Source organism: Lissotriton vulgaris, chromosome 2_1 (assembly GCF_964263255.1).
Source record: "Lissotriton vulgaris chromosome 2_1, aLisVul1.2, whole genome shotgun sequence".
Lineage (NCBI taxonomy): Eukaryota > Metazoa > Chordata > Amphibia > Caudata > Salamandridae > Lissotriton > Lissotriton vulgaris.
Genome location: NC_141687.1, coordinates 1,834,394,273 through 1,834,407,099, shown reverse-complemented (window position 1 = coordinate 1,834,407,099; position 12,827 = coordinate 1,834,394,273). Strand labels below are relative to the sequence as shown.

General features: G+C 39.9%; 1 protein-coding gene across 3 annotated transcripts in view; it reads left to right on the top strand.

The window, feature by feature from the left end:
- Window positions 1-12,827, top strand: part of DENND4A (DENN domain containing 4A) — a 598,128-nt gene that overhangs the window by 399,970 nt on the left and 185,331 nt on the right. For all 3 annotated transcript variants that reach the window (XM_086957985.1, XM_086957984.1, XM_086957983.1), the window contains exons 13-15: window positions 6,103-6,203; window positions 7,292-7,510; window positions 10,977-11,122. In XM_086957985.1, the coding sequence (XP_086814111.1) occupies window positions 6,103-6,203; window positions 7,292-7,510; window positions 10,977-11,122 (466 nt within the window). The remainder of the gene's footprint in view (window positions 1-6,102; window positions 6,204-7,291; window positions 7,511-10,976; window positions 11,123-12,827) is intronic.

Genomic DNA, 12,827 nt, shown 5'->3' with positions numbered 1-12,827 from the left:
TGTGCTCCCTACCACTTGGTTACTGTTTGCCAGTTATAATTTGTATCTATATGGGGTGCTATTTTGTGCCTGTACATCAAACCATGCTGGTTCAATTGGTGTTTTTTTGTTTAACTGTTAGCAGTGGTGTGCATGGATACATTGCAGTGTAAGTGACTATCTTATTATGTTCTTTGACAGGGTGATTTGTTTGTAGTTGTTAAATGAACCCTTCTTTGTCTTGGTTTAGTGATCAGACACACTGTAAGGTGGTGTAGGGTCTGACGTTACCTTTGGCTTCACCTGATTGCATTAGTAGTGTAGTGTAGTGTCTAGTATGCTAGGCCCTACATCACCATTCAGTGACTCATGTGGTATATGTGCTGAGGCAATCACACTGGGTAGGTTTCAAGGCCTACTGTATGTACAGTTCACATGATAAAATCTTATATCATATAATTCAACGTAATCAAAACAATGAAAACTAGTACATCGTGTTTTTTACATTGCAAACATTTAATGCATTTTAATGTAAATAACATTTACATCGCTTACAAACGCAACAAAGCATTCTTTTTCAATCTACAATGCTACCTTTTGTTTTTTAAGAGAATCCATACATATTCCATTTATTCAACTGAGTTGATTTTCAAAAGAATGTTAGAAGTACTTCTTCGTCTCTGCCGGCAACATTCTATGCAAACCTTATGGCCTTGCTTTCACAAGCAGAATGCTGACCAGTGTACTGTTGTTTTCAAGGCTTAACACTGCCATTTGCTGAATTTTTAGGTAAATCTTTATTTCTTTTTTAAAGCTATTTTTTTAACAGTATATATTTTAGTTTTAAAGGCGTAACTAGTTACGTTATTTATTAATTGTGATCTAATAAAATTACTTTTTAAAGTTTCCCCTTATGTCATTTTAAATACCTGTTCTTAATTCCAAAAAGAAAATTGGAAATCTAAAATTAGTAATTTAAAGTATTAATTTAAATGTAAATTACTTCCCACCCTTTGCCCCTATATAACTTTATTGACCACACCTAAAATATACCTTATTCTTAAAAACTTAATTTAAAACTGAAGAATTCCAAATCTAAAGTTAAAACATGTTCTAATTAAAAAGCTTCCGACCCTTTGACCCATATCACTTTAAAAACCCATTCTTAAACAGAATGCAATTTGAATAAAGATAAAAAACGTATTTTTTAAAGTGGTTTTTTTTTCAAATTAAGTTACTTCCCACCCTTTGTCCTTACATTATTTTTGGAACCTGAGCCTATAATAAATAAAGTAACAGTTTAACTATAAAGACTCCGATTTACAACGCATTGTAAAAAATGCAATGTAAATGTAAGCCTGTGTAAATGACATCATCATTTAATTAATTTTTATGAAAATAACTTTTAAAATGCTTACAAACGCAATGCAGTATTGTTTTAACCCCTTCGCTGCGGCGGCTATTCCCCCGCAGCGCTAAGGGGGTAGGGCGGCCGCGCGGCGGTCACGTGCTTGTGACGGAACCGCTCCGTCACGGCTCGCGGGTGAGCTGTGCTTGTGACGGAACGGTTCCGTCACGAACGCGCCCGCGCAATGGAACGCGTCGCGCAGGCGCGAAATCAGTGGCGCGCCGTGCAGGCCGTGATGGAACCGTTCCGTCACAAGCACAGCTCACCCGAGGCTTGTTACGGAACGGTTCCGTCACAAGCATGCAAGGGGTTAAAATCTTCAGTGCTACTTTTTTTCACATGTTCCAAATATTCAGCTGAGTTGATTTTCAAAAGAATGTTAGAAGTTCTTCTCCGTCTCAACTGGCAACATTCTATGTAAACATTATGTCCTTGCTTTTACAATAAGAAAGCGGACCAGTTTACTGTTTTCAAAACCTAACACTGCAATTGGAGTGTTAGTTGATTGTGATATAGTAATTCATCATATTCCGTAAGGCAATCTGTCCATACAATCTTATTTTTTTTCTTTTACTCTTGAATTTCTTAAGATATCACACCTTTTTCTTAAAATGTGTGTTGGCCGCCTGCAGAGACTTGGGAACAGTGCCTGGTTGTAGCTCAGTGCCCTAAGACCGTTGTCCTCAAGTGCACGGATGCAGCTGGGGATTGCCAGATGCAGAGGATTGAAAGCAGCAAACTCTTAGATGTCGTATATAATTTTTTTTTAAATCACTAAAAAAAGGTTACTGTGCAGTTATGGTTAGCGTTGGCTTCAACTCCTCAAAATATGTTTACAACTCTGACATTCACCTAAAATCAAAAATACAGTTTGTGTCCCTGCTCTCCAGCTGAAGAGCATAGAGCTCCATCTCCAACTTCTTAAAAATAATATTGCAAACCCTCCTACAGCCATGGATTTAAATGACCCAGGAAAGTAAATGTGTATTATTTTTTTAAATTTAAATTTTGATCATGGATTGTTGCACGAACTGCTAATAATAACAGTGCAATATGACAAATCTTCACTAAACTTTTCAAAGAAAAAATGTTACCCACCTCATCGTGTACCTGGAAAGTTTTGGGGTGATCCATCACGCGGGGTGGAGAAAAAGGGGAGGTCTCAAAAACTTCCTCACGCAGTTTCAATAGAACAGCGCTGATGCCAAATGTGGCAGAAATCTAGGTGTTTACCTGTGCATTTTGTGATTTGGTGTAAATCTGTTCACTAGTTTTGGAGAAATTAAGGTTCAAAATGTATAGACTTGTGGATGGTAGGGCTCCTGGGAGACCAGCTGGCCTGCAAATTAAAAAAATAAATAAATAAAGTTCTGATTTGCCAAGTGGTCCCTTTTCCCCATCATCTGTCATTTTCCTTTCGGAACCAAACGTCCTTCAAGAGCTCATGTTCTGATTGGCTGGCCACAACTTGAACAAATACATTGCATCTGCCATTAAAGGACTCCGCATCCGTGTCCGAAAAATAATAAATACAAAAAAATTGGGTATCCTGGATTGTGGTGGGGGGGTACCCTGACCCTATTTGGGGGGGAAGGGGCGTACCATATGGCCCCCTACTGAGGTGAAATGTTATTTTTTTTTAAAGAGAGTGGTGTTGGGACACTGTGATCCTCTGGTAGCCATTGCTGGCACCTAAACTCCTGCAGGAGTCCCATTGAAACCTACACACACACCTGGACTCCCACAAGATCTGGAGAGCAATTTAAAAAAGGAGGGGGTTCTGTTGGGGTTGGCCAGAGGCAGGAGGCTGGACTTCAGACCCTTTGACAAGCCCCATCTCGCACACAGCCAAAGGTCGTGCATGGTGGGAGGTTGTCCATAAGTGGTAGGTTGGGCTTAAGGCATGGTCACACACCAGACCCTGCAGCCAACTCCATTCTGCACACGGTCGAAGGCTGTGCATGACCAGAGGTTGTCCAGAGGTTGGCCGGTGGCAGGGATTTGGGCGAAGGGCATATGGACAATCCCACTCTGGCTACTGGCGACAGGGTGTTGGCATAGTTGAGTATGGTAATAAAATCTTACTTTATGTTAAAAAAACAACAACATTGAAATGCACAGAAAAAACACCAAACGCTACAGTAGTGTTATAGATCGATAGATCGGTGTAAATGTCAGTTAAAACGTAACATTTTTAACAAAAGAAAAGCCACTCAAATTCACTAGTTATACTTAACTCAAGGAACTATACCTTGCACCCTTACCATGCACTGCTTATGACCTCCCGTATTACAACACTCATGGCATGTTCTGTGACATCACTGGTAACATCACTGATGACAACTGGAATGACATAATTGATTACGTCACTCTGCCTGGCAAGGGTGCCAGTGGTACTGGTGTCGGTCTGACTTAGCTAAGCAGTGGAGCACACGGTGTTAAAGGCCCCATAAAGTAACCTAAAGCTACTTCAAATTACATTTATTTGCAATGCAAGTCTTGCCACTGTTTACATTGCCATTTAGTATTTGGCAAATCGTTCGTAATGCTCTTGTGTTTTTTTCCAAATATCAGGACATCCTTCGGTTGGAAGAACCTTCTATAATTTTCATTGTCTGAATGCTATTTTTCAGCATTCCTTTGCTGTCTTTATTACCAGAAACATAAATGCTAACACAAACAGTCTATATCCAAAGGACCTCTATGCTTCCTACCTGAGAGGAGTGTGGCAAGACAAAGCAATTAGGCAGAGTAATCCCTTTGACTGTGCATCAAATCTGGGTGGCGTCTGTGCAGATTAAGCGGCAGAGCTTTGACTAGAAGGAGGCTTTGTGAACGTACCTCAGCTTTTACGGAGTTCTCTGTCTGAGAAAGCTGCTTCAGCAACATTTTGACTCATTCAGTTTTAGCACAATGTATTGAGATTTGTTACATGGATGGTAATGAAAGGTATATCATGTATCATAAGGCTATGTTTCAGGCGCAGGTTGGACACCTCTTGTGAAATGCAACATTGTGCTCCATTTCAGATAATACACTATTCCTTTGTTATATTGAAATAAATATATATATATATATATATATGTATATATATATATATATATATACACAATTAGTCACAAAGAAATAAAATATCCAAGAAAGAAGTGACTCAAACAGAGAGATTCACCAAATAACAAAAATATATTTCCACTACAACATTTCAGCTACCGCCTTCCTCAAGATGGTTTGCTCAATTGCTGCACAGATGACATAGCTGAATTTTCAAAAAGCATCATGAGTGAAGATTCCATCTGGAATGTGGAGTCAATGCAGTCCTGAGAGCTCTTGAGATATGCAGTAATCAGGTTGTATTGTCAGTAATGTTCAGTCCATCTGGATGCAGTGATTTTAAATGGTACATCCAGAGGTTTTCCTTTTAGAGACACAGCAATGTACCACTGCATTTGTTACAACTTGCTTGAGTTCAGCTCTCACCAGTCATTGCTTACCGCAGAGCTCCAAATGTATGATCTCTTATTGTGAGAGCTGAACTGAAGCAAGTTGTAACAAATGCAGTGGTTCATTGCTGTGTCTCTAAATTGTGCATCACGTGTGAGTACCTTTTACAAACATCATAAGTAACTAGTTCTGTTACAAGAAGGACCTATGGAATAAGGCAGCATTTTGCATGTCACTCAACATGCATTATTTATATGATTCAGTGCCAATGGCAAATCAGTAAAAAACAATATGTAGGCCAAACAGTGAACGACCTCCGTACACGATTCAGGAACCACAAATTGGCAATAATAATAAGAAAATTGACCAGCCTGTAGCCAATAGTTTTAACCTTGTGGATAATTTATCTTATCAGATTTGAAGATTTTCCCTGTGGAACATGTCTCAAAGGAAGAACTACTGGACTCCAGAGAAAACTTCTGGATGTACCATTTAAAATCACTGCATCCAGATGGACTGAACATTACTGACAATACAACATGATTACTGCATATCTCAATAGCTCTTAGGACTGCATTGACTCCACATTCCAAATGGAATCTTCACTCATGAAGCTTTTTCAAAATTCAGCTGTGTCATCTGTGCAGCCACTGAGCAAACCATCTTGTACTACCTGAAGAAGGCGGAAGCTGAAACGTTGTAATGGAAATATATTTTTGTTCTTTGGTGAACCTATCTGTTTCAGTCACTTCTTTCTTGCATATAAAAATATATATATATAACTGTGAAAATGACTTCTCCTTGCCCCCATCTGAATAAACGTACAAGTTCTCAAGATGGCACAGAGAAGAAAATTCAGTTAATTTTTTTTAAATTTCAGTTTGAATTAGTCATGCCTGTGTTGTTTTGCATGTACATACACATGAACACAACCATCACTTCCTCCACAGCAGCGGATCAAATGTTTCCCTACTGGCAATAGAGGTGCTTAGCAACCTTTGGGATGCAATTAGAAACTATCCATTTTCAACTGGTTTGTCTTGCGGCACTTAAATAATTGGTGTTATTGTTGCCTAAATAAGTAATGTACTGATTTTATTGACTTTAGAAGGATGACACATTGATCTGTGTTGCTAGGACTCAAACATGTGACATGCATTTTACACACCTACCTGCTGGATTGAAGGAAGTTACTGTTTGCACAGGACCTATTTAAGTAATTTCCCAGAGCTTAAAAGGACTTTCACGTGTAATGTTATATTTTCGTTCTAAAGAACAGAAGACCGAAAGCACGTCTCATGGAAGACCCTGCCAAAGAAGCCATGCAAGAATCTCATGAACACTTTGCACAACTTGTACCAGCAGCTTGCAGATTGTGAGTATGAAACTTCGAAGTGTTGTGTTTTTTTACTATGAAGAAAAGGTAGATGTTTGTCCAAACAATGAGCCAGTAAATGTTTGGGGATAGGGGAGTTACTTATGTCATGCACTCTAAATAAAGCACAGATACACTTGATTGCATGTTTCATACAAATGCCACTGCCCATTGTGTTAATAGGTTATCTCAACAATAACCTTTACTTAAAGTGTCTTTGACATAAGTTCCTACAGCAAATGTGAATGCTCCAGTTTTTAACATTTCTATTTCATGTAAGAAGCTTTGTTTTTTGTTTTAGAGAATGGTTATTTTACCTTCTTAAATCATCAAAGGAGCTAGATAATGGCAATATGAATTTTCTTACAATGCACTTTTTTTAATCGTCTTTTTTGCAACAAAGAAGCATTCTCCGTTTGACTCTTGCTTTCATGGTACTCTTTGATGCAGTAAAATATGCCTAGATGTAAATATTGAAGTAATAATTATTTTCACTCGTCTTTTCAAAGGTATCTTCCTATATACCCAATTTGACCTATTCACAATAAAATGGTCATACAAATCTAGTCTTCACTTGACCAGGTTTTCAAAAACAAACACCTAAACATTATTTCCCCACAAGTGAAATTCCGAATCATTTCTAGACTCTTTGACTGGTTTCTCAATTTACCTTTGGTTAGTTTGTCAATTTGTAAGTCATAATCTAACCGGGAGAGAGAAGAGGTATTGATGTCAACCTTTTCATGTAATTGAAACTTCATACTCTTGCCCCAGGCTTGCAAACTTTGGAAAAACTTACATATTTGAATACAGTTGTGACTGCCCCAAAGTAGCATTAGTATTTGAATAATGAGAGTAACAAATGTCCAGTGGTGGCAATATTTGTAGGGAAGTAGCAGAAAAAAGAAGGATCCTGCAGCGTCTACTTCTGCTGTTCTCCAATGTCACTTCAACTACAATGACACATTAAAGCATTGATCTAAAGCCTGCTAATACGGTATCACTAATCAGAGACTGTTATTGCAGAGTGCGGTTTGATGTTGTATATCTGTTCATAACTTGAAAAAGCATATTTCTTCCTCCCCCAGTGCAGCACAGACCAAGTGAAGATGCTCTGATGGGGCTCGCAATGAATGACAGCGACTCCAACTCTGGGAAGAAGTCGCATTTGTTGGATTTGGAGATTCAAGAGGCATTCCTGTGCTTCATGGCCTCTTTGCTGAAGGGTTACAGGTCCTACCTCCGTCCGATCACTCAAGCCCCATCTGAGACCGCCACAGATGCTAGTTCGCTGTTTGAACTTCAGGGTAAATGGCATGAATCTGTTTCAGAGCAAGTATGGGGAAAGAAGAGCATGAATGTCTTACAATGGTCTGGTGGAAGGTTCAAATGAACGTGCTCTCATGATACCATTTTTTTCATATGCTGCATCTTTAGTTTTTTTTCTTCCTTTTCTTTTAGTCAGAAAGATGGAGCCACTTTATTTCATGTTGCCCTCGGGTACTTTTGAGAACTGTAGCTGTTTCTGATAAGCAAGGAGCCAAACAACCTCCATGATGTGGCGAGAAAAACACACATGTAGAAAAGTATCTGTGATTGTTGAAAAATGAAAGGGATGTCCACCTTTGACTAACAGACTTATGTTAAAGTGACATTTCCTTCGATATAGAGGTACAGACTACAGAGGCAATATGCTATCGAGATTTTCTTACTCAGTAGACAATTTTCTGATATGCAAGAAACCTAAAAGTACAACCTGTTGTCAACCGAGGTGTGAATGTTGTGAAGCGCTCAGTTAAGGAGTGTAAATGTATGCCTGGCTATCAAGGTGACAAGAACTAGAGTTTTCGTTATTATGCATCCCCTTGAAGTGAATATGTGTATGTCATGCTCCATCTCAAAGACAAAAAGTGATTTCTGGTTAGAAGCATACACGGGTTAGACTCTTTCTCCCATGGCTCTCCTTAGTGCAGTAGTAAATGCCTAAATATAAATATTACACTAATAGCTATCCTCACCCTATCTTATCAAAGACATCTTATTCCATACCTAGTTGTATGGATTACCATAACCTATTAAAGCAGTCTACAATAAAGACTCATGCAAATCAATTCTTCTCTTGAAAATGTTCAGAAGCACCTAAGCATTCTTCCCTGTGAAGTGAAGTTCTAAATTATGTCTACACTCTGAGTGGTCTCGCAATTTAACACTGGTTTATTTCACAAGTCAAAATTGACCGGAGAGATGGCAGAGGTATCGATGTCAACCTTTCAAGTAACTGAAACCCGCCTCTCTTTCTCCCTTGCGTGCTTAATTTGGGGAGATCCTTTTGATTACTCCATAGTGGGACTGCTCTTTAGATAACGAATGTAACACTTTATATCTGGTGGCAATTACAGGAGACGAAAGAGTCTGCTATTGCAGCTCTTCGGTGTCCCTTTCCATGGCTGAATGTACACAGCACACTAAAACATGAACCTAGAGCCTGCTAATATAGTATTGCAGACCAGAGACTGTTATTGCAGTGTGATGTTTGAAGCATGTCAGTTTTATAAATGGTTCAACCTGGAAGCTCTCAGAAAAGGAGCAGAACTGTATGCTTGACTGTCAAGGTTAGAGGAAATCAGAGGTGCTGTTACACTGCCTCCTCACTACCCATGAAAGGAGGAAGTAGAAGCTGAGCTGGTCCCATACTGGGAAATGAATATGTGCAAGCTAAAAGAACATTGATTAGATGACCTTCTGACACAGAGCTATCAAAGCTAAAAACGTTTAGTTCTTCAATCCCAAGGCCTCAAGACATGCATTATCATAGAGCAAACATCTCCAAGCTCAGTTTTAGACTCGAAGCCGTTATTTCAAATGGGCACAAAGGTTCTTAAAGCTGGATTTTGCATTAAAATCTGCTGCAAGAGCCCACTCTTCTCCTTGTGCCCACTAGTCGCATGTGAGCTAGTGCTCGGAAACAATTTTCAGCAGGGCTGCACGTCCACTCCACTGGTGCTATCTTATCCATCATATTATTCTGAGCTGAGTGGATGTCTCATCTAGACGGATCAAGAATATTTTCCAGGGCTGAAAATGAACAACATGACTACACAGATCCTTTATCATGAGGTAGCACTTCCTCTGTGAGCGACTGCTCACCCCAGCATTGCTTGTGCAGACGTGAAGCAGTGTCTATTGGAAAGCTCAAAAGAATATCCAGCATAATATGTTTCTACTTGGAGACAGCCTATACTTAAGTGATGTAAACATTCTGATATATTATGTACTCCTAAGCAAGGTGAAGACTTTAAAAGTGTTTTCCCTCAATAACAGGTTTGATGTGTTGGGGTGGGTGCGAGTTGGCTGATTCCTACCTACTGAGCCAGAGGTGCATCATGACAAAATAAGATGGCTGACCAAATCTTTGGACAATGACTTTTTAAGCTGCCATTTTAACCTCATTACAAGGCCTTAAAACAACCTTGTGAGGTCGGTATTAGCACAGTGGAATGCCTCAGACGAGACAAGTTCTAGAGAAGAAGAATTTACTATGAACTAGCACAATTATTTTTACTTCATTTATGTTGTCACAGCACTTTGCCCTAGTAGCTGATTTTCTGGCTCTTTCATTGTCGATTCCTCCGTGATTGGTTTTATTTCTTATGCTCTTGTGTTGGCAGTAGAGGCTTGAAGACTCTATTTCCTTTCTGTTGTCCTTGATTGTTTTGCTTGGTGTCACAATACCCGCTTAAGGCAGTTCCAGAAACTGGATGTAATAGTTATGTAGGTTACAAATTCATTGAATTACAAGTCTTTCTCATCTTGTCTTCTCTTCACTGCTCTCGCTTGACAGTGATGCAGAAACATGAAGAGACATTTTATCACTTGGTGATGGTTCTTGACCCTTTTTAAGGTCAGGTTCATGCTTGTTGGAATTTAATGAGGGATTTGAATGGAGCAGTTTTATTGGTTGACTGAGCAGACATTGCTTGCTGGCCAGCTTCCAGACTGGGTTTGCTGCCTTTGAAAATGGCTGGACACATTCAAAGTCTGTAACTGGAAAAAAGGCATTTGGTGGAATAAAGTAGGCACTAACGTTTGTGAGTGACCTTGTTCCAGTAAGTCTTGTTCATAGAAAAATGCTTTGAATTCTACCTTCTGTTCAGCCAGTAGGGACTAGTCATAGCTTCCATGTTAACAGACTTCAGAAAGGAACCTCCGCCTTAAAACTCTTACCATCCTCGACCCCCATAGAGTCATTGGTGGACATGCTTTTTTTAAGGAATATGGAAGAGGAAGTACTCTCTGGATTGGGAGGGCTTTAGATAACTGCTCTGTTAATTCACTGTCATATCCTAATATTTCCTGAGCATATGTTGGTCGGGGTATGATTTTATTTTCTGCAACGTGTTCCCAGGTTTATTTAAATATGCATAAATGTGTTACTCGTGCACACAACTGGATATGTGTGAGCATGCCCTTCTTTCTAGTATAGTTATGCAGCTCTAAAAGTATTTGACTCCTTTTGACGGTTTACCGATATTAGATGACATCTTGTACACCATCAAGACTTTATTCTCTTCCCAGATCACATGTACGAAGTCTTGGAAAAGAAAATCTAATTTTTAAGCAATGCACTTTTTCAAGCAGTTTTAGCGCTTAGCCTCTGTAATAGGTCAGCCCATCACAATATGACATCTCGTGATTCCATAGGAGATTGTTGATGCACAGTTTAAGTTGTGACCTGCAATATCAAGGTGTCTGATGAACGTTTGTCTCTGACAGGTTTTTTAAAAAGTCGTGATCGCTCACATCACAAGTTCTACACACTGATGACCAGAACACAGATGTTCATCCGATTCATAGAAGAATGCTCCTTTGTTAGTGACAAGGATGCCAGCCTGGCCTTTTTTGATGATTGTGTAGAAAAGGTAAGATTACTTCCTCATGCATTCTATTTGTCGACGGTTTTCATGATCTTCCCATCTTTGGCTGGGTGATAGCCCACACTCAACAGTATGCAGTATAAATATGGATCTATGATGTCATTCCTCTAGCATAGCCTGATATTTGCAGTCCCACATCTTTCCACTCAGCTGCAATACAGGGTGTGTGCTCTAATTTCACCACACCATCCTTGTTCTGAACAGATCTGGGCTCCCTGCCCATCATTACCTAGTTTGCAGGACTGTAGAGACAAAGTTGCTACAGTCTCCATGTCTGATCTTCATGATCTCCCTTTTCCCGTCAGTATAATCTCCACGTTCTGCTTAGAGCAATGGCAAAGTAAAATTCCCTCAGAGCCTCTTTTTCCTTCCTATTTAACCTGCACCAATGACAGGCCTCTACAGACTTGGGCACCCACCAGCAGAATCCCTCTTTTGCTTCTGCAGCTGTGCCTCGATTTGTTGATTACTCCCCTCTCCCCTCCCCCCCTCATTCCCATAAAACTCGTGCTCCTTAGCTGGAAGTTCTGCCTTCCTCTGGCACTGTTGGGCATTAGTGTACTTTCTCCCTTTTGCACGCTTGCACATTTCACTAAATAGGCTACTAAGGAGTTACAGGAAGCATAATAGAGGTGATAGGTTACAGAATAGAGAAGAGTGCTTTCATATGGGCACTTGTTGAAGAGTGAATACATGAGAGATCCCTGAGAAAAAAGGAATACAAGCTATTTGGGAACAGATGGGATGCAAGATAGAGAGTGGGCTTGGGATACATGATTGAAAGGTTAGATGAACTACAGGAATGGAAAGGATGGTGGGGTGCCAGGATAAAGAGGGTACATTGTGTATGAAGTGTCCATTGGCATGGGGATACAGGGTAGGGTAGGAATGAGTGAGTCTGATACAGAGAGGAAGATGAATATTAGAGCGCAGAATTGGGATAGAGGACAGAGAAATGAGCTGGAAAGTAGAGTGTTTTTCCTCGTTGAACTTGGTCTATAAATGTACCTTCTGTTCCACAACAGTTGTGACACTTTTACAGTTGGCATATTTGTTAGCGCTCCATTTATACCTTTGATTTCTTATGACTTGAAATGTTGTTGTGAAAGACATTGTTTTCATGGCCATTGTCTCCTCAGAAGTAGTGAATTTCAGGCTCCGCTGGTTTCAAAGACCTTCCTAGTTTGATGTATGGCATGATTACTCACAAACATTTGCCCAGTAGCCTGTGCTCAGGAATTAAACAGCAGCAGGTGCTGATGTTCACCAAACCGGCCGCATTTAAAAGACAAGAGGACCGCAAGTGGCCCCCGGGCCGATTACTGATGTATGGCTAGTTGCTCTGTGACACATTGCCTGCTTTGGCACGTTAGTTGTACAGTAAAATCATTAATATACTGCATTGTGTTCTCTGAGGTGTACTGTCATCACTGCTCGATTCTTCCCAATGCTGTCATGAGGGTTCCATACTTGTTTAACTGGCCCTGACTCTTTTAGGGAATTGTCCATCCTCTACTTTCGTGACTGTCTTGTACGGTACTCATTGTGTTGTACTCTTGTGACTTTCCTACTCTTGCTTATCTGTGATTTTTTGATTTTGTTCTGGAGAGTTATCATTGCCATTCTATCCTTTTCTTATGGCACTGGATTAGTGTTACCTATGCTTTGTTATCCTGCATGTGCTGTGCTC